The sequence below is a fragment of the Otolemur garnettii genome, unplaced genomic scaffold, assembly GCF_000181295.1.
Source record: "Otolemur garnettii isolate 467f Iridium unplaced genomic scaffold, OtoGar3 scaffold00001, whole genome shotgun sequence".
Classification (NCBI taxonomy): Eukaryota; Metazoa; Chordata; class Mammalia; order Primates; family Galagidae; genus Otolemur; species Otolemur garnettii.
The window spans coordinates 35,499,927-35,526,923 of NW_003852396.1; the positions used below are offsets into that span (position 1 = coordinate 35,499,927).

The following is a 26,997-nucleotide window of genomic DNA, read 5'->3' on the forward strand; positions in this document are numbered from 1 at the left end:
ATAGTATTTCTGCTCTAACCTAGGTTGCAACTTTCTAGTTCCTCTAACAATCTTTCCATGTTTCCTTTTACCATGGGAATGATGGATGATTAGACTATGGGTCAGAGAAAAACTACAAGAATATTTCTCAGGCTTTTCAATCTCAAGAAATTAGGTCAGTGGAACAAGATCTGGCTCAGACTGAGTCACCAATTAGGGGGTCTAGATCTAATGTGTGAAAAAATGTGCCTTTGCCTACAAAATTTTCTCTGCATTTACCTCTCTTTGAATACAGCAAGTGAGATGGCAGCAGCTTAAGGTAATTGTACAGTATTTGGAGATTTTCTCAGTTTTCTGTTAAATGCTATTCACTTAAAGATAAGACCAGCAAATATAAAATAACTTTGGTGGCATCTTTACAGCACTCATGTAAACATATATTGTGCACTAAAATTCATGAGAATAAAGACTTTTTAAACTTCTGAATGTATTTTTATAAAAACAGAGATATAAAGAGTACATCAACTAATTCTTTCAATTAATAGCCTTTATTAAAAATAAAAGTGGGTAAAATAATTATAAAATTCAACAGAAAAATACAGTCATTACCATATTTACATTGCTATTTTAATCATTCTTCTAATATAGAGGTTCATGTGATATTGTTCCCTGTATGTTTATAAAGAAATCTGTTTCTTGAAATTCATAAGGTTTACTGATTTGGTTAATTTGGTTATTAATAGGGGAAACATGACAACTCTAAGATACTCTAGATAATTCTGGGACCAGTAAAACTATCTATTCAATCACTTAAACCAGAAACCTTTGAATATTAAGGTGTAACTCCTTAATATTCAGTACTCCCCAGCAAGATACTTAATGTCTTCTGTTTTTAAAATGAGAGGATGTACATGGGTAGGGCCATAAGGACATCTGTAAATACATATGAGGAAGTCTTCACAAAAGACTGAAACTTATGTTAATACGCTGTGTGCCTCCTATGGCTACAAACTTCATATGCACATGTAGTTTAAACTTTCCACAATTCTATAAAATGTTTTTCATATTCCCAGATTTCAAACAAAAAAATTAATTGAGGATGAGTAATAATTTTCCTAGGATGACTATATTAGTCAACATTCTATTATATATAATGGAATTCACTCTAGATTGTTTAAGAGGAATTTTGTTTTTGGAAAATCATTGAGAGCACTGGAAAAGAATTCTTTAAACTGAGTCTCAGAAGCAATTTTTAGCTCCAGAACTCACTTGTCCCAGAGGCAATTTTCGGCTCCAGAACTCACTTATCTTGACCACAGTAGAGAAAGTTGCTGTGGTTGCTGCTGCTTCTTCTGTTGGGCTAATGAATCAGAAGCTGGTGGCTTTGGAACTTTTGCCATAATCTTCATGGGCTAGATGTACCTGTTTTCTTCTGTGGGTGACATATGTGAAGCAAAGTCTCATATAACTCTTAGTTTCCACACATTAAAGTGAGATCAGAGCCATCACTGGACGGCCCAGGGTAGAGCGAGGCCCGAGCTTCTGTGTTGAGAGTCAAAATGGTTTCCATCTCAGAATATTAATGAAGGCAAGAATGTTCTCCTCACAGGAGCTGCCGGTTTTCTAGGAAAGGTGCTTTTGAAAAAATTGCTGAGGTCTTGTCCTAAGGTGAATTCAGTGTATGTTTTGGTGAGGCAGAAAGCTGGACAGACACCACAAGAGTGAGTGGAAGAAGTCCTTAGTGGCAAGCTCTTTGACAGATTGAGAGATGAAAATCCAGATTTTAGAGAGAAAATTATAACAATCAACAGCGAACTTACCCAACCTAAACTGGCGCTTAGTGAAGAAGATAAAGAGGTCATCATAGATTCTGTCAATATTATATTTCACTGTGCAGCTACAGTAAGGTTTAATGAAAATTTGCGAGATGCTGTTCAGTTAAATGTGATTGCTACACGACAGCTTATTCTCCTTGCACAACAAATGAAGAATCTGGAAGTGTTCATGCATGTATCAACAGCGTATGCCTACTGCAATCAAAAGCATATTGATGAAGTAGTCTGTCTACCCCCTGTGGATCCTAAGAAGCTGATTGATTCTTTAGAGTGGATGGATGATGGCTTAGTAAATGATATTAGGCCAAAATTGATAGGAGACAGACCTAATACGTACATATACACAAAGGCATTGGCAGAGTATGTTGTACAGCAAGAAGGAGCAAAGCTAAATGTGGCGATTGTAAGGCCATCAATTCTTGGTGCCAGTTGGAAAGAGCCTTTTCCAGGATGGATTGATAACTTTAATGGACCAAGTGCTCTCTTTATTGCAGCAGGGAAAGGAATTCTTTGAACAATGCGTGCCTCCAACAATGCCCTTGCAGATCTTGTTATTGTAGATGTAGTTGTCAACACGAGTCTTGCGGCAGCCTGGTATTCCGGAGTTAATAGACCAAGAAACATCATGGTGTATAATTGCACAACAGGAAGCACTAATCCTTTCCATTGGGGTGAAGTTGAATACCATGTAATTTCCACTTTCAAGAGGAATCCTTTCGAACAGGCCTTCAGATGGCCCAATGTAAATCTAACCTCCAATCACCTTGTATATCATTACTGGATTGCTGTAAGCCATAAGGCCCCAGCATTCCTGTATGATATCTACCTCAGGATGACTGGAAGAAGCCCAAGGATGATGAAAACAATAACTCGTCTTCACAAAGCTATGGTGTTTCTTGAATATTTCACAAGTAATTCTTGGGTTTGGAATACTGACAATGTCAATATGTTAATGAATCGACTAAACCCTGAAGATAAAAAGACCTTCAATATCGGTGTACGGCAGTTACATTGGGCAGAATATATAGAAAACTACTGTATGGGAACCAAGAAATATGTATTGAATGAAGAAATGTGTGGCCTCCCAGCAGCTAGAAAACATCTGAACAAGTTGCGCAACATACGTTATGGTTTTAATACTATCCTTGTGATCCTCATCTGGCACATTTTTATTGCAAGATCACAAATGGCAAGAAACATCTGGTACTTTGTGGTTAGTTTGTGTTACAAGTTTCTGTCATACTTCAGAGCATCAAGCACCATGAGATACTGAAGACCAAGAATTTAGCATTAGAACATCTACGCATATGGTGGTCTAAATGCACAAAATGTAAAATGTACTTAAGTCATCTCACCTTTTGTCAAGACATTAAACCATCTTAGATCAGAGTGTGGAGTAAATTATGGTACATTTTGTGTAACATTTTAATGTTTATGCTCATAAAACCTAGTGAATACACTGTGGTATGCCAGCTCAAATCTACAGTAGCCACCAAAACCATGACTTAACATTTTGATCCCTGGAAGAAAGGGGTGGAGTGAGGGAAGGAGTGAGTAAATAGGAACACTGACCAGTATAACTGTGCAATTCTGGAACATATTAATTAAAATATGCCTTAACATATAGTGAATTCTAATTCTAATATTTAGTGCAATGGAAAGCATTTATTTGGATGGGGGTGCTAGCTAAGTTGGTAGATATTTGATTCTTCAGTGTTTGATTTCTTTTTTATCAGTTGAAGTGGGTTTCAGTTTTGTTAGAGTTATAACCAAACTATTTTCACATCATCCTGCAGATTATTGAGTGGTATCAAACATGAATGATATGTTCTTATTTTCCCTTTTTTGATTAATATCTGATGCATATCATTTTTCTATAAGCAACCAGTTGCTTTTAAAATCAGAAGGCTATATATTATTCTGAAGACCCTACTGGATCTAAGTGGGTTTGAGAATCCATATCAACATATGCTGTGTGCTTTTTGAAGAAAAGTGAAAATAAATTCAGTAAAACTGTTAGTATCAAAAAGACTAGGAATACATTTTTGTTTTCACAATATGATCAAATGAAAATCTATCCTGAGAGATTGTGTTGTTCTGAAACAGGAGAATCTCTTGAGGCATTCTTGGAGGTGGGACTGGGGAGTAAATCACCATACTTGTGTTCTCCTCCCTTTATAAATTTTATTCATAGGACTTTTAAAAGAATTGGACTATTTTTCCTGAATGAAAGTGCATTATTATGGAAGAATATATTTGAGATAATTAATAACATTAATAAAATGTCCTGATGTGTTTAAACACATAGTAATTTTGACCTTAATTCCTTCAAGGAAACACATAGTAATTTTGACCTTGAATTCCTTCAAGAAAACACATAGTAATTTTGACCTTGAATTCCTTCAAGAAAACACATAATAATTTTGTCCTTAATTCCTTCAAGAAAACACATAATAATTTTGACCTTGAATTCCTTCAAGAAAAATAAAATAATGCATAAGATAATATGTATAAAATTAAATAAAGGACTTTATTTACATACCAAAATAAATAAATAAATAAAGTGAGATCACATGGTATTTGTCTTTCTGTTCCTGGTTTATTTCACTTTGCATGATGTCCTTCAGGTTCATTCTTGTTGCTGAAAATGCTAGGATTTCCCCTCCCCTCTTTTAAGACTAAATAGATGGAAGAATAAGTGTTAGTGATCGATTGCACAGAATGATGACTACAATAAATAATAATGCATTGTGTATTTCAAAATTGTTAAAAGGGCAGGTTTTAAAAGTTTTTACCACAAAAAATGATAAGTATGTGAGATGATGAATTTATTATTATGATTTGATCATTTCACACTATAAACATATATCAAAACATCACAGGTACCCCATAAATATATATGATTATTTATTAATTAATTTTTAAAATGATTGTGTCTCAGCTTTTTGATTAAGATCAAGTATAATTTTTTTAATATTTAAAAAGATACAGGTGGCACCTCTGGCTCAGTGGATAGGGCGCTGGCCCCATATGCAGAGGGTGACAGGTTCAATCCCAGCCCTGGCCAAAGTGCAACAAAAAAATAGCCAGGCATTGTGGTGGGAGCCTGTAGTCCCAGCTACTAGGAGGCTGAGGCAAGAAAATCACCTAAGCCCAGGAGTTGGAGGTTGCTGTGAGCTGTGTGATGCCATGGCACTCTACCAAGTGCAATAGAGTGAGACTCTGTCTCCACACACACACACACACACACACACACACACACAAAGATTCATATAAATGCATCACATAGAAACCTAAACATGAATGAAAGCCATGTACTTTTAAGCTTTATAGCCTTGGCATATTAGAAAGCATTGAATATATGAAGAACTAATCCATATTTGCCTCAGTCATACACATGTATAACTAACTTGGAAGAGTTAGAGAGAATATAATATTTGAAGTTGGAAGTATGGCATAAAGTTAGGCACTATGACTATAGATTGAAAGTATTATACACATTAAGATAGGGAATTATGTATCAGTTATTATTTACTGACCATTGAATACATGGTAAGTAGTGATAATTTTTAAGAACTGATTCATAAGCAGGTACATATATTATAAAAAGCTTACAATCTAAAATGAGAATAATGTGTGCATTTGAACCATTATCAGTACAAAGCAGAGTCTGGAAGAGTATTAAAACCAAGAAATTGGCACACTGAATAGGAGTTAAGTGTAGCTAGAAGTTGTTTCTACTTTAACAGGTGTGGGGATAAATAGGCACAAGTTGGAAGCTAGAAGTAAATAGGGAGAGCACCATGGAGGACTTGCCTGAGTTTTAAAGATATTATAAACCATCCTACTTATCTTATACTTTGTTGAGTAATTTAGAATAGCATACATCAAGCACTGTGCTGGATGCTTTCCCATATATTTATTCTTATTTCCCTTCATAATAAGATTTTCATGTAGATATTGTGACCCACATTTTATAAATGAGGAAAATGAGGCCTCTCAAAACTGAAGTTTTAGTAACCTATGAAAATCAGAAAGCTAACCATTGGGAATGGCAGAATCTTAAGCTAAGTATTTGCCCCAACATGTATCCATTTTCTTGATATTTTCCTATTTACTCAACTCCAATGAAGGAGCTTAAAAGTTAAAATATGTTATTTATTAGAAGATAGCATACCTAAGTAAGTGAATTAGAAGGACCTGGGAAAATGTACTGGGAAATTTTTCCACAGATCTTAAAATAAGTAAAGATTTACTCTGCAAAGAGAGGAATAGTTACCTCTCTATGAATAAAAAAAAAAAAAAACAGAAGGTGGTTCTCTGGGTAGTAAACTTCTTCAAACTAGTTCTGAAGGAACCATGTCCATCTGAGCAGCTCATGGAGTCATAAAATAAATGGCATAAAAGCTAGGCACAGTATGTTTGACACCTGAGTCTCAGACATCTTAGAATCAATTCAACTGAGCAGTGACATCATGTGGATAGAAGAAGAGTAGAAGCATTTATAGAGAAATACTTGAAAACTTAAATGTGAAACAAATGGTTTTGTACTTTATTGAAGTTCTGTCCACCATTATACTTAAGTAGGAAATGAAGTGGCTTATATTATGTTATTGATTTCAAAATCTAAATATATGACAGTTTTTAAAGTGGTATGTTTATCCCAGGAATTCTCACTGGCATTTACTTTAATTTGACTCTCATTTATCAAATGCCATATTAGTCAAGATCCCAGAAAGAAAAAGAAAGTAATTTCTGCTGCTGCAATTTTTGAGTAAAATTAAATGTCATGACTATTCACAGAGTCATGCAAGGTGAAGACAGCCAGTGAAAGATCTTGAGCCCCATAAGGACTAGAGTACAGAAACCCAGTGACAGCTGCAGCCTTGGAAGGGGTGACTCTGTTGCAGGAGTTGTAGCCACTACCAGAGTTACAGAACTCAACCCGGGAATACATTTCAAGGCTTCTTACTCTGAAGCCTTCACTTCTTGGCTGGGCCCAACCAAATTAGAAACCAGAGGCCAATAGAACCACGTTGATACAGTCTATGAAATCAAATTTTCTTTTCTTTTCTTTTCTTTTTTTTTTTTTTTTAAAAAAACCAAGCCATTTAATTGTGTCTTTGAAGGTAAACAATATATGGAACTGGGTCCCAAGCCCTGAGAATGCCAGAGCTATGGGTCCAAACGTGGTATAGTATTTTCAACGGAGTTCAGAACGGTCAGACCTCAAGGTGTTAGACTAGGCAAAGAACATATGGAATTCATGCATTTCATTTAGCAGTGTTGGGATCAGAACCAGATCCCAAGAGTCTTTCAAGATGGGGGAAAATTCAACTCCTGGTTTTACAGATACAAGAATGAAGAGTACTGAAAATGTTATGCTGACTTCTCTTCATTTCTCTCACACCACTTGAACCTGAGCTACCGTATCCCAGCTCTTAGCAGCTGAAGCTGCAGTTTAGTTTCGAGATCAGTCCCTCCATCCATTCACTTTTGAGTTATGCCACAAGGGTGACTGGAGGCAGAGAGCTCTGAGCAGGACAGCTTTTTAACAAGCATTTAAAGTGAAAAAGAACCCTCTAGCAGCACACTGATTTAGTTTATAAGATTTTAATTTACAAATTAAAAAAGCTCCATGTTTTATTTTTTCTCCTTTTTCTCTTCTTTCTTTACATCACTCTTTTCCTTATCTTTGTCTTTCTCTTTGTCATCTTTTCTATCCTTTTTGCTCTCTTCTTTTTCCTGCCCTTCCTTCTCTGCATCCCGGTTGGGAATCTTGTTGTTGATGAGGTTGTGTAGGGCGACAACAGAACGGATCAGTGAGGCCAAGTACACCACCACCATCTGGTCGTTGGTCTTCAGGTAAAAGGCCTTGACAAACTCCTGCAGGCTGATGTCTGGCAGCAGGTTGAAGACGTCCTGTAGCTGTTAGATAATCTGGTGGTTGATGGGCAGCTTGCCTGTGGCTACTTTTTCCAAGTAGCTCCTGATATCCAGAAGCTTGGAGTTCAGTCCCTTCAAACCGTGGACTTGGTTTGTGATCCGTTGGGAAAGACTGCCCACTGTAGTGTCTTTGATGTCTCATAACAAGTGTTCCACTCCAGCTTCCTCAGCTTCCTCTGCTCCAATTTCACTGATCACGTGCTCAAATGTTCTTGAAGTTGGAGTTCCATCATTGTGAACTTCTTCCACTGAAATATACACTTCTGTGGGCAGCCCCAGGTCCTTTGGCTTCACATCAATAATGACCAACACTGAGTTAGGGCAGTATCTTTTCATGAGTTCATTGGTGGCGACGTCATTCTTGTGTAGTTTAGGGCCTGTGTGATATCACCCAACTATTCTTTCCCTGGCATTAAGTTTCTTAAACATTCCATACATATTTTCCAGATAATCATGGTCTAAAAACCAGACAGAATTGTCCTTGTCATCTTCATCAAAAAGTACTGCAAAACTGTTGGATACATCAAGTACTTTCTTTTGCCATGACCCCAAGAGCACACCAACAACACACTTCTGGTTTCCAACCTTGCTTATTCAGTTGAAATGATCCACCACACTGAGCAAGCACCAGGGGGTGGACCACCACCTTCTGCACCACCAGCTCGGGCATCTCAACACACCCTGCCCACCAGGCCTGGCTCCCTGAGACCTGCAAAACCCAGCAGCTGAGATCAAATTTTCTGAACTCCTTGGAGTTGGAATATGCAAAATGATAGAGGAATGCAGAGAATAAAACCTGGGACATAGAGGTGATCAATAGAGAATGACTAGCACAAGAGCCTACAGTAATAAGTTCTATGGCAGGTATTGTAGATACAATGATGAATAAGGTTAGTTCCTACTCTATAAAAACTCACAATTTAGTGAGGGAGTCAAACGCATAAACTGAGAACTGATACCTGTTATTCAGAATGAAAAGGTGCTGCAGCCAAAGCCACCAACTCACCTTGCTCCTGCTTCACCCTATCAGTGACTATCATTCACTTGGTAGAAGTGCTACAAGCTGAAAATCTGGTAGCTGCTGGAACTGAAATGTCTTTCTTGTATATCCACTTATTGTATACCCACAAATCTTTATTAATAAGAGAAAATTCGCCTGGTGTGGTGGCTCATTCCTATAATGCCAGTACTGTGGGAGGCTGAGGAGGGAGAATTGCTTGAGCTCAGGAGTTCAAAACTTGCCTGAGTGAGAGTGAGACCCTGACTCTAAAAAAAACGGAAATACCCAGCCTGGTGCTGTGGCAAATGCCTGTAATCCCAGTGGCTTCCGGAGGCTGAGGCAGTGGGATGCCCGTAGCCCAAGCCTGAGGTTGCAGTGAGCTAGGACACCATTGCACTCTGAGCAGAACATAGGGTGGGACTCTGTCTTAAGGAAGTAAAAAACACAAAATTCACAAATTGCATGGTTTTTATTATTAAAGATGAAGCATGTGGCTCTTTTCTTCCTCATGCCCCTTTACACACCAGATATGCTAATTATCTTCTAATTCTTTCAGTGTGCTATTATGTCTTTTGACTCTTGGCCTTTCCTCTCCCCACTACCCCTGACCCTCACTACTACTCATCATTTTTCATCTATTTCTAAGTATTAGCCCAAATGCTACTCTTGCTAGAACATTTTCTGTGGCCATCCTGGCCATCTACCTACCATTTGCTTCCATAATGTTCTTGTAGCATCACACTCATAATATGGGATAAAATTGTGCCTTTATTCTCCTGGCTCATCTTTAAACTACTTAAAGGAAGTATTGGCATCTATTTGTTTTGTTCACCATTCTGTCCTCACAGGATATCAAAGTGCGTGACATGGAATAAAAGGTATAAGAAATAATAAATAAATAAGTTGAGCAAAGCAAGAGTTGCATATGCCCTAACAATTGAAATGACTAAGGTCATCAGAATGAATGTTTCATATTGGGGATAAGTCAAATACAAGGTTGAGCTGGAATAGATGGAGAGATAATTACACTGAAGTTCATGAATTCTAGAAAAATTTCAAAATAGTAGGAGAATTAATGGGTCCTTTTAATTCAAATCAATAATTCTGAAGCAGTAATCATAAGAGCAATATATATGGAGTATTAGTCAAGGTATGTTGAATAACTTTGAGAGTGGTTTAGGTCAAAATGGGAGCACAATTTCAGACTCCCATTTACAATGGTCAGAATATAAAGTCAAGTAGCTCTTCCTGATCATTTATGTATATTGAGTTTCTTTCTTTCTTTTTTTTTCCTTTGGTTTTTACAGTAGCTTTTAATGTTTTTAGGGACTTAAATATTTTTCCTGTTCAACTTGACTTGAATTTTGTTAATAACATAACCTGAGTTGTTCAACGTGGTTAGTCTATGTGTAATTTATTCTCTAGCTACTACTCAGTTATATTTATTTTTTTCCTTTTTTATTTTTATTATATCATAACTGTATACATCAGGCGTCCTCAAACTATGGCCCAGGGGGCCACATGCAGCCTGCCTAGGACATTTATCTGGCCCGCTGGGTGTTTTTGCCACCACTGCCTGTCCTGCTTAGGAGCCGATTGGTCTGGGGGCCTGCAGTCTGGCCCTCCAACTGTCTGAGGGACAGCAAATTGGCCCCCTGTTTAAAAAGTTTAAGGACCCCTGGTTAATGCATTTATGGGGTACAATGTGCTGATTCTATAGACAATTTGGAAGATACTAAAACTATTTAAGTAACAAAAAAGCATTCATACCCCTAAATATATTAAAATAAATATATTAAATATATCAAAATAACAAAGGCATATAGGACAACCCCACAGCTAACATCATATTTAGTGATGAAAATTTGAAAGCTTTTTTTCTAAGATTAGGATAAAGAAAAAGGTGCTCACTCTTATAGTTTGTATTCAACATAGTACTTAAAATCTAACTAAAGCAATTAGGCAAGAAAAAAGACATCTTAATTGGAAAAAAGACATAAAATGTCTCTGTTTGAAGATGTGCATAAAATCCTAAAGATCTCACTAAACAAACAAACAAACAAAAACCGGAACAATAACACAAGTTCAGTAAAATTTCAGAATAAAAAAATCAGCATACAAAAATCAGTTGTGTTTCATATAGTAATAGGAAACTACCAAAAAAAAAATCAAGAAAATGACTCCATTTAAAATAATATCACATGACTTGGCAATTATGAATTGGACTGTAGTAAACATTCTTGTGCAAATATCTTTGTTGTAAAATGATTTTTGGTCATCTGGATATATATTTAGTAGAGGAATTGCAGGATTGAATGGTAGGTCTACTTTTAGTTACCTAATTGTTCTCCAAACTTCTTTCCATAAGGAACATATTAGCTTGCATTCCCATCAGCAGTGCAGAAGTGTTCCCTTCTCTTCACATCCATGCCAACATCTGTATTTTTGGAATTTTGTTATGTGGGCAACCATTACTGGAGTTAGATCATCTACCCAAGTTAATGAAAAAGATGGAATGGCTCCATTTTTTTATGGCTAAATAGTATTCCATGGTTCAAATATACCATAGTCTATTAATTCATTCATGTGTTGATGGCCACTTGAATGGATTCCACATCTTGGTGATTGTGAATTGAGCTGTGATGAACAGTCAAATACAAATGTCCTTATGGTAAAAGGACATTTTCTTTTAGATAGATAAGTAGTAATGGGATTGTGGTATCAAATGAAAGGTCTACTTTTAGCTCTTAGAAATTGTTTTTCATTGATAAATAACAATTGTACGTATTTATGAGATACCAGGTAATGTTTTGATATATGTGTATGTATTGTGGAATGATTAAATCAAGCTAGTTAACATATCCATCACCTCACCTATTTATCATTTTTGTGGTGACAATATGACAAAAAAAATCATGTGAGATTTCAAAATAGCAATAATTGTTTATTAGTGATTAATAAATGTTTTTAAGCAAAAATGCAGCACAAAATCTAGTCTTTTGACAAAAAACTTAGAAAATTTTAGGATTGAAATAAACATTATATGATTCAAGACAAAGCTTCTTTTATTACTTTTTGTGCCCCTGTCAGGGCCATGAGCTATAATACTTTATTGACTAAAGGAAAATGGTACATACCTTTAGAGAGACACTGTTTTTAGGTTAAAAGTAAGGAATGTCAAGAAAATCTAATAAATTTAGATTAATTGGAAATTACTATAGTTTTTAAATTATCTTTATTATATAAAAGTTCAATTAAACTATTTTTAAGTTAAAACAATCTTCATCTTAGAAAGAATACATAAATACAAGGTAAATAAAGTAAAAACAAAGCATATATCATCTATTAATCAATAGCCCAATTAAACTTACAAAATGTGGCTTCCAAAGTGTTGGAATAAAATAGTATGTCTGTCATTCTTTAATTCCTACCAGACCATATTTCATCAGTTCACTAATCCACTATTCTTCCTGAGCTAGACAGAACTTTCTTCTACCATTTTATAGTGGCTAAGTGAAAGCATGTACTATTTCTTAAGATCTTGTATTTTCCTTTCCAAAATCAAAAGGAAAACAAGAGAGAAAGAGGATATTCTGGAGAACCTGGAAAAACTCTTCCCATCTAGGCTAAGTGCCATGTAAGGAAAAGCACTTGGCCTCCTGGCAGTACCAAAGTTTCCTTTGTGAGTAAAGAAATGAGCTTTAATGAACAGCCACTAGTTTTCCTATGGTCTGTCCTTCAACTATTTCATCCAAAAAATTATATGTAGAAATTACAACAAAGGAGGATAACTAAAGCGCACACACACACACACACACATATATTTATGTGTATATATAAATATAACAATTTAATACACATAATTAAAGCACATATATATGTATGCATAAAATGAATATAAAAGTAATTAAACCATATATATAAAATTATATACATATATATACCCTGCATATAAAATCTCATTTTTTTCTTTGCCATAACAAGTAATGTACTTGTCTATAATATTTCTATTAGAGTTTGAGGAAAGTTTTTCTCTCATTTTCACAAATTAAAAAAAAAATTAAAATGAAATATAATTAACATCAATTTATTATAAAAGGATCCAACCCATCCTCTAACCCCCTTAAAAACAAGAAACAGGTCATACTCATGACATTGACTACAAAAAGACCTCTCTTTGTGTATCTCTCCTAATACAGAGAGAACTTTTAAAAGAAAATAAGTCAAAATTAAATAACCTTACCAATAGAAGCCTCACCAACAGGTAGATAGTAACTAATTATTTCTTCACATCTTCTTCATAAAGGATTATTTTATAACTATTTTACTAATCTGTGATTCTTAGAGTTTTTACTATTTCACCTACTGATTTAAGGCATCCCAGAAATGGGGATTTTCGTTGAGCTCTGGTTCCACACCCCTAAATTGCTGTACTAAATCAGTATGTTTCTGATTACTGACTTCCTCTATCAAAGGTGTTTTTTTAAGTTATGGCAAATGATGTAAGGAGAAGGAATTTGAGTCTGTTCAACAAAAAGAATTTCTCAAGAACAGGAATCGGCCACTTGCTATGGTTTTTCTGATGGCATCCTTGACCTCCTTGTTCCTTAGGCAGTAGATGATAGGGTTGAGCATGGGTGTAAAGACTGCATATATGGTTGAAATCAATTTGTTAGAATTAAATGAAGAAATGGCTTGAGGTCGGACGTACATGAAGATCACAGCTGTATAGAAAATGACAACCACTGTAAGGTGAGCTCCACAGGTGGAGAATGCCTTCCGCTGTCCAGTGGCTGAGGGTATGTGCAGGATGGTAGAGACAATGAAGGCATAGGAAAGGACAGTGGCTGAGAGAGGGAACACAAGGATGACAATGGCTAGCACAAAGTCTACCATCTCTGCCACAGATAAGTTTATGCAAGCCAGTTTAAGTATAGGTGACACATCACAGAAAAAGTGATTCAAGATATTATTGTCACAGAAGCCAACTTGGGAGATGAAGTATACCTTTGCCAGGGAGATGGTGAAGCCACTTACCCAGGAACTGATGGTCAGCTGGATACAAAGCTCTGTGGTCATCATGACAGGATATCGAAGAGGCCAACATATGGCCACGTAACGGTCATAGGCCATGGCTGCCAAAAGCACACATTCAGTACAGGCAAGGGACATAAAGAAATAGAGCTGGGTCATGCATCCCAGGAAGGAGATAGTATTGGGATGAAGTAGAAATCCAGCCAGCATCTTGGGGACTGTGACAGATATATACCAGGCTTCCAGAAAGGACATGGTACCTAGAAAATAGTACATGGGCTTATGCAAGGACCCAGTGACCCACACAGTGAGGATGATGACCACATTTTCCAACAGCACAAATAAGTAGGTGATGAGGAAGAGGAAAAAGAGCAGAATCTGCAGCCAAGGAGCAGTAGGGAAGCCAACCAGGATGAACTCACTGATGCTGGTGATATTTTCCTTCCACATATTTTGGTTACGACACCAAAAGATGAGGGATTTATTAAGAATTACATCAAATTGAAGAGTGGGATTCACATTAGCAGTGTGGGGCCCTCACGCTCCAGGTACTTTACTGTTATGCTTAACCCGATTGCCACCCTCTAGACCTAGGGTATGATTTAGGAATTGTGAGATGTCACAGATCCTGTCCAGAAACAGAGGAGTCAGCATAGGACCTAAAAACAAATTCACCACAGACACAAAGCTAAGACTGTCAAAGCAGGATCATGAAGTCAGATTCAGGGCCCAGGCCTTTGGATCTGGATCAGAAAAAAGTTTTTAGGTAGTATTTCAAGGAAGTACTTTCCTTTTTGGTGTATTTCCAGATTTCAGAGGCATTTGTAAGGCAGGATACCAGGGTGGTTGGAACAAGTGAGAAGTATGGTGCAGAAAGCAGGGCAGATAATGGGGAAATTCAAAACCTGGAGAAAATAGAAACACTTAATTAATTGGGAAAACCCTCCTGGTCAGGAGAATCACTGACTCTGGCGTATTCCTCAGCTATGCTGAATGTATTTCCAAAACTCTAGTAGTAGTAGTTAATAATTCTCTGCCTATATTTAGGACCATGGCTTAAAAAATCAAGTGAAGGCAGTGCCTATAGCTGAGGGAGTAGGGCACTGGCCCCATATACCTGGGGTGGCAGGTTCAAGCCCAGCCCTGGCCAGAAAAATCATGCAAAAAAAAGAAAAAGAAAAGGAAAAAACCATACGTTTGGGGTGGCACCTGTGGCTCAAAGGTGTAGGGTGCTGGCCCCATATACTGGAGGTGGCAGGTTCAAACCTGGCCCCAACCAAAAACTGCAAAAAAAAAAAAAAATATGGAAGAGGGATGGGTGGCACCTGTGGCTCAAAGGAGTATGGCACTGGCTCCATATGCCCGAGATGGCAGGTTCAAACCCAGCCCCAGCCAAAAACTGCCAAAAAAAAAAAAAAAAAATCAAGTGAAAAAATATCTAGCACTTTATAATAGTTAAATATATATTGACTACATGAGTGTTATTAATATGAATGATAATATTATATAGTAGTTATGTTCATATAAGTGTCTATAGTTACATTTATATATATATGGTTGTTCACATTTGATCTCAAATTAATTTGTATAATTATCTATGTCCTCTTCAAAGATTGACTCAAAATTTTTATGCTCCAAGATATGTCTCTTGATTAATTTTATCTTTTCCTTGATTGAAACTCTTTCTTATTATGGATGCTGTCTGAAGACAATTTTTACATAAGGAGCTATCTTGAAAGCAGAGTCAGGAGGTCCAAAGATTCATAAGTATCCTGGGCTTCCAAGGGCACAGTATGATCTGAGGAAAGAACTTACATTTAAAAACACATTTTTCATAAGTGGGTATAATAAAAAGAGAAAAGCAGAGATAGAAGTTTGGCTTGAGGTTATAAATAAAATGAAACTATCTGGGCCTGTAATCCCAGTGCTTTGAGAGACCAAGTCAGGAATTCAGGACTGACCTGGGCAACATAATGAGACCCACCCCTATCTCTCTAAAAAAATATAAAAATTAGCCAAGCCTTATGTGCTCATCTGTAGTTCCAGCTACGGATTCTGAGGTGAGAGAACTGCATGAGCACAGGGGTTTGAGGTTACAGTGAGCTGTGATCACACCATTGCACGTCAACTTGGGTGACAGAGCAAGACCTTATCTCTAAAATAAATAATTAAATGAACAAATGAGAAACTAAACAGAGATATAGACTCTTCAGTGGGAACAAAAACAATGAGAGGTAAAGGAAACATTCATGTAACTCGATAAAAGAAGATGCAGAATTTCCTGCACAACCATAAAATTTGAAGTTATTTCTGATTTCTTTGTACTTTATGGCCTAAACCCACTAGATCACTAAGAGTTGGTTATACATATTGGTAAAAGTGCCATAATGAATTAGAACTTAAATATGGCTTTTTTTCTCCACTAAGAAGAATTATCGTTCAGTTAATTTTGACAATTCTCTCAACTAGGTAATTTTTGCTCAAGAGGTGTAAGACAGTGTGGAAGCACATAGCCTAAATCCAAACAATTACACAAGAAAGTTATGAAGGAATTTTTATGTGAAAGCACTCTCAGTCATGTCTGATCTTTCAGGAATCATATAAGAAATGAGTAAGAGGACAAGAGATTCAACATGGACAAAGGACCCCCAATATTTAAAGTGTGCACTAAAGCCTTAAAGGAAGTACATAAAGGTGGGATAAATAATCAGAAGGCCTGAATGCTAGTTAATTATGTATCACTCATTCATTTTATAATCTAAAGTAAACTTCAATTTGTTTAAACTTCAATTCATTTATGGGTGAAGAGGGACTATATTATAATACTAAAAAGGCCACCAAATCATGAATGTAGATATTTATAGCATTATTAATGCTTATAATAAAGACCTATTACTTTATCATAAGTAAAGTGTCTTATGTACTTATGATACTTAAAATATCATGAATAAGGTAATACTTGGGGCCTTTGTCCCACACTGGATGGACAAAAGATTATGGATATATGAAAATATAAAGACAAAAAAGTCAGATTCCCTCATTCAAAGTCTTGAGAAGGAGACAAGTAAGCAAGGCATTAGATTTCAATGTGTTTTAGCCACAAGATACATCCCCAGGTAGTCCATTGGAAGAAGGACCTAACACTGCCTGCAGTTGGGTCCTTAGAAGAAAACAACTGGACTTTATCCTTAGCTTCCCCTGAGCAGCTGAGCCCTGCTAGAGAAAAATCACATAAGAAGACCGATGATACTGCCATAAATTTATGGTCATGGAGTTCCACTAGGCTGTAATTAATGACTGGCCATACTACAATGTGAAATCAGTTGATTCACTCTCCATTTCTTCCAAAGACTCTTGCCTTTCATCTCTAATCTCCCTCCCCCAACTCTCAGCAGTGTCACCTCCTGTTTCAGAAAGACAAATGATGCTATCAGATGGTAATTTAATTTCCCATTATAAAATCATTAATGTTCATCTTCTGAGGTCTCTGTTTATTCTTCCTTTGCTTCTTTTCTGATGCCAACTTCTCCATTTCTATATCTCATTTCTCAGGAAACTCATCTATCATGTAACCTATCTATTTCTGTATGTTAAATTTATTCTATTCACAAATAGTCATTGATTAATACACTATCTGACAAGTACTCTTTCAGACATTTAGAATAGTATAGTTAGTAAAACAGACAAAAATGGCAAAAAGCCCTAAAGTAGCTACATCCTAGTAGAGGAAGATAGGCAATAAGCAAGAAATGCAATAAAGATATAAATGTAGGAATTGCTAAGTTCTATGATAAAAATAAATAGACCAAAATAGAGAAAATTAAGAGTGCAGGAAGCAGTGGCAGGTTGATTTTTAAAATAGAGTAGTAGGAAGAGGCCTCACTGACAAGAGTTATGAAGAAAGTAAAAGCATTAGCCATCTGGCTCTCTGATGGACCAACCTCCAGACAAAATGAGCAGATAGTTTAAAGACACTAATGTAAAGTGCAAAGTGAGGACTGAAGAGTCCAGCATGACTTGTAAGCAGAAGGGAAGAAATGAACCAATAGAAGTAAGGGGTGGAGAAGTAATGATGAGTAGATTGTTGTGATCCTGCGAAGCACTTGCAAACATGTTGGCTTTTACTCAGTGGACTGGGAAATTGCAAGGTTCTGAGCAGTTGAGAAATATTATTGATGTTTTAGTAATTCATAAAAACATTACTGTTGTTTTAAGATTCTTTTGACAGGACCTTCTGATCAGAATCACTTCCTACAACTTTTAAAAATGGTCACTCAAGTGTGGCACGGTGGCTCATGCCTGTAATCCCAGCACTCTGGGAGGTCATGGCTTGAACTCCGGAGTTTGAGACCAATCTGAGCAAGATCAAAACCTTGTCTCTAAAATAGCTGGGCACTGTGGCAGGTACCTGTAGTCCTAGTTACTCAGGAGGCTGAGGCAAGAGAATCAGTTGAGCCCAAAAGATTGAGGTTGCTGTGAGGTATGATGCCATGACACTCAACTCCAGAGAGACTGAGTTAGACTCTGTCTCAAAAAAAAAAAAAAAAAAAAGTCACTCAATTATCTCTTTCTGAACAGAATCCTCTACCCTCTCTACTGGTTCCTTACTGGTTACATTTTTGTGTCTTTTCCAGAACAGGGTACCGTCAAGTAGTCCCTCTTTCCTATCTTTCCACTGCTTATTGTCTACTGATGCTACCTCTTTGACAATATTCAGGTCTTTCCATCTTAAAAATGATAATTTCTCACTCCTTGACCCCCTCTCCTCTCAATCCATTTCCTATGCTTTACCACTATCATGGGCCAGATAGTTTGAAGCACAGAAAATACCAAGACAAATAGACAGTGGAGTTGTCTAGCAAAGGAGGCACTATAACAGATTGTAATAAATATTGCAGTAGAATATTGAGTATAGTGGGAATCCAGAGTAGAGAATAATTCTTTCTCTCTGGGGAACCCAGAAAGTCTTTACCAAGAAGGTGCCATTTGGACTAAAGGAGGCATTGTAGAGTTTTAGAGAGTGTACATAAATCAAGGAGAAAAAATTAAAAAAATGCATAGGAGCAGAGTAAAAAGATGATAAATTTAATGGCAGAATTATTTTCATTTTTATTAGAAGGAATTGAGGGCATGGAGAAAAGAAACAAAAGGAGATAAGGCTAGTGGTTGAGGTTATATATATCATTATCCTTCTTACTTAATACCTTTTCCTGAAACATTCCACTAAATTTCCCCATTTCCCATGCAATGAGTCTTACAACATCTGACAATATCCCTTGTCACATTGGCCTAGTGTGGAAAATGAGATAAATCACATTTACATATTATCTAATATTAGCCGGAGCTCTCTTGATTTTTAAATTTTTATTTAATTCTTGAAACTTTGAATAGACTCATAGGACTGCATTGCTTTGAGCATTACCTAGAACTCTGCCTATACCCCTCTGTTTGGCACAAATGAGTGAGGGCCTTGGGATCCCGGTCCTCCATTTTCTCCCTGCTGCAGATTCACTAAGAATTCCTATTTTGCTTTCATCTTGCCACTCCAGTGTCCAGGTCTTTCCCATCCTTTGCTATCCTCACACTCATATAATCTGTTTAGTAATAATAATATTTATCATTTACTGGGTAGCTACCATGTGGTAGATTATGTACAAGGTCTTTTCCAGACATTCTATTGCTTAACTTAACAAAAACCTAAGAAGGCAGATATTATAAGTCCCATGTTACAGATAATAAAGTAAATAATTAGGCTAAATTCACATAAGTAAAAAGTAGCAGAGATAAAATTAATCTAAGGCACTCAGTCTCCAAAATCTAAACTCTTTCTACCATGCAATAATTGTCCATCTTTAAATATTACTTTCCACTTCTCTCTCTGCTTGCTGCCATGCTTTCACCATTCACCTCAAATACTGTGTCTGTAGTCTGCTCTTTCCCATCTTGCCCACTCTTCTGATCCCCGATCCCTTGTCTTGACCCTAGTAATTGAAGCAAATTCTCTTTCATCCAATTCTTTTATGTGTAAACTTTTCACCTCTGAATTTAGCCCTTATACCCTAAGACGTTATGATTAGTCTAAAGTTCCCAAACCTGATTGGTCTAATTGTTTTTCATGAGAAACTTGCCTCTGAAGTCTGTATAACATTCAAGGCTTCCTAATATCTGTGATGTTCTTTGCTCACCCCTAGTTGAAAACCCATACGCATTTATTGTATGAATCTATATAACTCTCCCCAGCACTGTGCATTAATTTCTGATCTAGTCACTGATGAGATGTGATCTACCCATTCCCTAACTCTGAAAGTCTTGACTAGGAATAGGGTGTTGACTGAGTCAGAGAAAACTCACTTGCTGAGTCACAGGAGTAGAATTGATGTAGTTACTGAGAAGGATGCTTCCAGCAGGAAGCAGTTTTTCTCAAGAAAGAAGAGGTAGTTATATGAGAACTCTGGGAACAGTGCAAATAAAGGGAAAGAGATTATTAAATTAGGGTGGACAGAGGATTTAAAAGAAAATCCTAAATCCTAATCTTAGCAGAGAAATAATGGGCATGCACTTTAAGGTGCCATACAGAGCATGGAAAAAGGGTGAACTGTCCATTCAAGACAACACTCAATAGATACTAAGTCTACTAGCATTCTCATGTTCAGAATGAGTGCCTTTGCTAAATTATAAATATTAACATGTGATTCTCCAGTTTAAATCCTTCTATGGCTGCCTGTAAGTCTGAACTCCTTACATTGCATAGCAGTTCCCTCGTAATCTAACCACCACATTCCTCTATATCCTAGTCTTCTGCCTTTGTCAGACACCCAACCCAAGGTGAAGCACATGGAAGAATTTGCAGTTCTTCAATGCAACATCCCCCTTCAAGGCTCTGTGCAATTACACATAACTCTATTCTCTACTTGAAGTTCATTATAACTCTTGTCACCTGGCAAGTGCCTATTCAAATCTCATCCTCTCTTGCAAACCATCCATAAACATTCACTCCCACTATCCAGCTCCTGTCCATCATCCTCTGCTATCATTCAGTGCCACCTCTTGATTTATAATATTTTGGACCTTACAACATTTCATGATAACAGGTATTGTTTTGCTTAGATATCACTACTAGATTTATGAAATCTTTGAAAATACCATTTTATCCTATTTTTGGCATGGATCTTTTATCTCTAGTATCTAGACAAGTCCTAGGAGATGTTTGATGTTCAGTAAGTAAATATTTTGTGATGTTTAAGAGAGTAGAATGATGGTTACCAGAGGCTGGGAAGGGTAGCAGGGAGGAGAGATGAAGTGCAGATGATTAATGGGTATAAAAATATAGTTAAATAATTAGATAGAATGAACAATATTTGATAAAATGACAAATGACTATAATCAACAATAAGTTAGGGTATACTTTAAAATAACTAAAAGCATGGAATTAGAATGTTTCTAATACAAAGAAATGTTAAACGCTTGAGGTGAGGGATACTCCAATTACCCAGATTTGGTTAATTCTCAATGTATGCCTGTATCAAAACATCACATGTAACTTATAGAGCTAAAACATCACATGTAACCTATAGAGCTAACTATTATGTACCCATAACAATAATAAATTTTTTAAAAAGACCAGATGTCTTACCATACTCCATTATGATTTTCTTTCTTTAGGAACCTGGTGGATTAGTTCTTCTTGGTTAAGTCTGACATGGATATCTTGATTCAGTTGTCCAATGGTCAGGTCTGTGGAGAGGTGTAGAGCTTACCCCATATCACATTGTAAGCTTTTGCCTCTCCTCCTAAAATGAGTTGCTGAAAAGTGACAAAAAGGAAATAAAAAAAATTAAAAGACTTTAGCACAGCCTAATCTAAATTCTAGAAAACTGATGTTCTATGAAGTTCTAGAATTCCATGACTTTGTAATTCTCCTTGCCTGGGAAAGACTCTGGGCTCCAGAGGGATCATCAGGAAGTGAAAATTTTTTCTGCTCACTCAAAGAAAATGCAATATCACCTCAATTCATATCTGTGATATGAATCCTAAATCTAAAATTCACAGCTTATTTCTGGACCTGTTAAATGCCCCTGTTGGATGCTAAGAGCCCAAGATGGGAGAGATTTTCTGTTAATATATATTTTTCTCTTTCTGTTTCTTTTCACTGTGTGTCTCTTTCCAGTCCTGTCTCACTTTCACTATAGATCTGTTTCTCTGCTAAGGACCTGGGTTGACTTTTTATATGGACTTCTCCCATAGTTCACCCAGACAGTAGTGCCTAGAGCTGGATGAATCCAGGGTAACAATGAGCCCACTCCACTGCTTGGCAAGAATGACTGTTCTTCAAAGGACACATCCCTGGGGATCGCATTCACAAATGCTATAGGACTTTAAAGGGCAACAAGACAAAGAAAGAAGTTAGAGAAATCTCCCTTGAGATCTCCATAGGTCAACAGAGATAATAGTAGATAATTATCAGATGGAGGAACAGAGAACAGCAACATCTTATTGCAAATCAGTTTGGTGACTAATCTTAAGCCTTGATTTTTCGTCCTTTCTCTGGAGAAATAAGTATTACACATGACCTGTTTCTTAATACATTAATATTATTTGGTAATGTTGATGTTGGTGAGAGCATCAAAATACAGAAAAGAAGAATTTAAGTAGTGTTGATAATGCCAAAGCAAAACTTTCTCTCCATTCCTAACCACCAAACAATGCTTAGGTGCATCACTAAGCATTGAAGATATAGAATTGTACATAGGGCTAGGGAATTGAGCTTTGATAGGTAAAGCAAATTTAAAAGTTGTCTTCTTGTGATACTTCACTTAAAAGAATGGTCTCTAGTTCCATCTGGGTTAATATGAGAGGTATTAGCCATTTTTTAATGTCTGAGTAGTACTCCATGGTATACATATACCACATTTTATTAATCTATTCATGTATTGATGGGCACTTGGGTTGTTTCTGCATCTTTGTAATATGAATGATGCTGTTACAAACATTCGAGTATGGATGTGTTTTTTTTTTTTTAAACGTGTTTTTTTCCCCCTTTGGGTAAATACCTAGCAATGGGATTGCTGGATCAAGTGGTAGGTCTACTTTTAGTTCATTGAGGTATTTCCATACTACTTTCTATAGAATTTCTACTAGTTTGCAGTCCCAGCAATAGGGTACAAGTCTTTCTATCTCTCTGTATCACAAGAATGGAAGAACAAACACCACATGTACTCACTTTTAAATTAGAACTAATTGAAGAACATTTATGTATACATATGGAAATAACATTTGTCAAAAATCAAGTAGGTTGGAGGGGGACCCAGGGAGTGGGTAAATTCATACCTCATGGGGACAATTCACACTGTCTGTGTGATGGACACACTTATAATTTTGACTCAAACAGTACAAAAGGAATTTTGTAACCCTGTATTTTTGGAAATAAAATTTAAACAATAATAAAAGTTCTGTCTCCTGCATAGCCCAATTCTGTCTCTTTTATCTTTAAAGGAGAGTTCCTTTGTCTTGACTTTTCCTTTCAGATTGTTTCACTTTGCTGTTCTCTTTTCTGTATTATGTTAATGATCATTAAGAAAAGCCTAAGGGAGAGACTTAAAAGGAGAAATATTCACTCCTAGAGATCCAAGAAGCAAACAAGATCAAATGGAAGTGAAGAAGAGTGGGAGATGAGGCAAAGGACACAGGAATAGGCAGTTGATAGTATTTCTGCTCTAACCTAGGTTGCAACTTTCTAGTTCCTCTAACAATCTTTCCATGTTTCCTTTTACCATGGGAATGATGGATGATTAGACACGGGTCTGAGAAAAACTATAAGAATATTTCTCAGACTTTTCAATACCAAGAAATCAGGTCAGTGGAACAAGTTTTGGCCCAGGCCTAGTCACTAATTAGGAGGTCTAGATCTAATGTGTGACAAAAAATGTGCCTTTGCCTCCAAAATTTTCTCTGCCTTTCTCTCTCTTTGGCAATAGCAAATGCGCTAGTAGCAGTTTAAGGTTATTGTACAGTATTTGGGAGTTTTCTCAGTTCTCTGTTGAATGTTATTCAATTAAAGATAAGACCAGAAATACAAATACATTAATAAGGAGAAATTTGGTGCCATCTTTATAGCACTCATGTACACGTATTTTGTGCACTAAAATTCATGAGTGAGAACGAAGACTTTTTAAACTTCTGAATGTATTTTTATAAAAACAGAGAGAGCTATAAAAGTACATCAACTTATTCTCTCAATTAATAGCCTTTATTAAAAATAAAAGTGGGGGTCAGTGCCTGTGGCTCAAAGGAGTAGGATAGTGGCCCCATATACTGGAGGTGGCAGGTTCAAACCCAGCCCCAGCCAAAAACTGCAAAAAATAAAAATAAAAATAAAAGTTGGTAAAATAATTATAAAATACAATAGAAAAACACAGATATTACTATGTTTACTTTGCTACTTTCATCATTCATCTAATATAGAGGGTTCATGTGATATTGCTCTCTGTATGGTAATAGAGAACTCTTTCTCAGAATTCATACGGTTTACTGCTTTGGTTAATTTAACTATTAATAGCTGAAGCATGACCACTTAAAGATACTCTAGATACTTCAGGGACTAGTAAAACTATCTATTCAATCACTTAAACCAGAAGGCTTTGAATACTGAGGTGTAACTCCTTTGAGTCAGTACTCCTCAGCCAGATGCTTAAGGTCATCTCTGTTTTAAAAATATGAGGATGACCATGAGTACAGCCATAAGGGCATCTGTAAATACACAAGAGAAAGTCTTCACAAAGACTGAGTCTTATGTTGAGAAGCTGTGTGCCTCCTTTGGCTACAAACTTCATATGCGTTGTGTAGTTTAAACTTTCCACAATTCTATAAAATTGTTTTTCATATTCCCAGATTTCAAACAAAAAAATTAAAATTGAGGACAAGTAATAATTTTCCTAGGATGACTATATTAGTCAACATTCTATTACAAATAATGGAATCCACTTTAGGTTGTTAGAGTATAAAAGGAATTTTGTTCTTGTAAAATCATTGAGAACACTGGAGAAGAATTCTTTAGGCTGAGTCCCAAAAGCAATTTTCAGCTCCAGAACCCACTTCCAGCTTTCTTCTATAGGTGACGTGTGTGAATCAAAGTCTCATATAACTCTTAGTTTCCACACATTAAAGTGAGATCACGTGGTATTTCTCTTTCTGTGACTAGTTTATTTCACTTTGCATTGTCCTTCAGGTTCATCCTTGTTGCTAAAAATGATAGGATTTCCCCCCCTTTTAAGACTAAATAGATGGAAGAATAAGTGTTAGTGATGAATTGCACAGAATGATGACTACAGTAAATAAAAATGTATTGTGTATTTCAAGATTGCTAAAAGAGCAGTTTTTAAAAGTTTTCACCACAAAAAATGGTAAGTATGTGAGATAATGAATTTATTATTATGATTTGATCATTTCACATTATAAACATGTATCAAAACATCACATTGTACCCCATGAATATGCACAATTATTCATTAATTAATTTTTAAAATGATTGTGTCTCAGCCTTTTGGTTAAGATCAAGTGTAATTTTTTCCTAATATTTAAAAAGATCCATATAAGTGCATCAGATGGGAAGCTAAACATGAATGAAAGCCATGTACTTTTAAGCTTTATAGCCTTGGCATATTAGAAAGCATTGAATATATGAAGAACTAATCCATATTTGCCTCAGTCATACACATGTATAACTAACTTGGAAGAATTAGAGAGAATAGAATATTTGAAGTTGGAAGTATGGCATAAAGTTAGGCACTATGACTATAGATTGAAAGTATTATACACATTAAGACAGGGAATTATGTATCAGTTATTGTTTACTGACCATTGAATACATAGTAAGTAGTGATAATTTTTAAAAACTGATTCATAAGCAGGTACATATATTATAAAAAGCTTACAATCTAAAATGAGAAATAATGTGTGCATATGAACCATTATCAGTACAAAGCAGAGTCTGGAAGAGTATTAAAACCAAGATAATGGCACACTGAATAGGAGTTAAGTGTAGCTAGAAGTTGTTTCTACTTTAGCAGATGTGGGGATAAATAGGCACAAGATGGGAGCTGGAAGTAAATAGAGAGAGCACCATGGAGGACTTGCCTGAGTTTTAAAGATAAAAACAATCCGGCTTATCTTGTACTTTGTTGAATAATTTAGAATAGCATGCATCAAGCACTGTGCTGGATGCTTTCCCATGTATTTATTCTTCTTTACCCTTCATAATAAGATTTTCATGTAGATATTGTGACCCACATTTTATAAATGAGGAAACTGAGGCTTCTCAAAACTGAAGTTTTAGTAACCTATGAAAATCAGAAAGCTAACCATTGGGAATGGCAGAGTCTTAAGCTAAATATTTGCCCCAACATGTATCCACTTTCTCAATATTTTCCTACTTAACTCCAGTGAAGGAGCTTAAAAGTTAAAATATGTTACTTATTGGAACATAGTGTACCTCATTGAATTAGAAGGACGTGGGAAAATGTATTGGTGAAATTCTTTCACAAATGTTAAAACATACAAAGATTTACTCTGCAAAGAGAGAAAAAGTAACATAAAAGAAAAAGTAAAACCAGAAGAGTGGCTCTCTGGATAGTAAAGTTCTTCAATCTGGTTCTGGAGAAACCGTGTGCCTCTGAGTGGCTCATGGGTCATAACATAAATGGCATAAAAGCTAGGCACAGTATGTTTGACACCTGAGTTTAAATTTACTGAATGCGTTAGCTCAGACATCTCAGAATCAATTAGGCTGAGCAGAGGCATCATGTGGATGGAAGAAAGTAGAAGCATTTCTAAATACTTGAAAACTTAAATATGAAACAAATTGACAGAATTCAAGTTCTGTCCACATTATTATACTTCAGTAGGAAATGAAGCGGCTTATATTATGTTATTGATTTCAAAATCTAAATATATGAGAGCTTTTAAAGTGGAGAAAAGGGAACACTTCTATACTGCTGGAGGGAATGTAAACTAATATGTTCCTTTGGAAAGATGTCTGGAGAACACTTAGAGAACTAAAAATAGACCTGCCATTTGACCCTGAAATTCCTTTATTAGGTCTATACCCAGAAGATCAAAAATCACATTACAACAAAAATATTTGTATCAGAATGTTTATTGCAGCCCAATTCATAATTGCCAGGTCATGGAAGAAGCCCAAGTGCCCAT

The 26,997-nt window shown here is 36.2% G+C and overlaps 1 protein-coding gene and 2 pseudogenes across 1 annotated transcript; 1 reads left to right on the forward strand and 2 right to left on the reverse strand.

The window, feature by feature from the left end:
* Positions 1-1,523: 1,523 nt before the first annotated feature.
* On the forward strand, positions 1,524-3,087 carry LOC100962193 (annotated as a pseudogene).
* A 4,370-nt stretch (positions 3,088-7,457) lies between these two features.
* LOC100962503 lies at positions 7,458-8,430 on the reverse strand (annotated as a pseudogene).
* A 4,857-nt stretch (positions 8,431-13,287) lies between these two features.
* On the reverse strand, positions 13,288-14,244 carry LOC100950143 (olfactory receptor 6). The gene has a single exon (XM_012809522.1). The coding sequence runs from the start codon at positions 14,242-14,244 to the stop codon at positions 13,288-13,290; it is 957 nt and encodes a 318-aa protein (XP_012664976.1).
* Between the last annotated feature and the right edge of the window lie 12,753 nt (positions 14,245-26,997).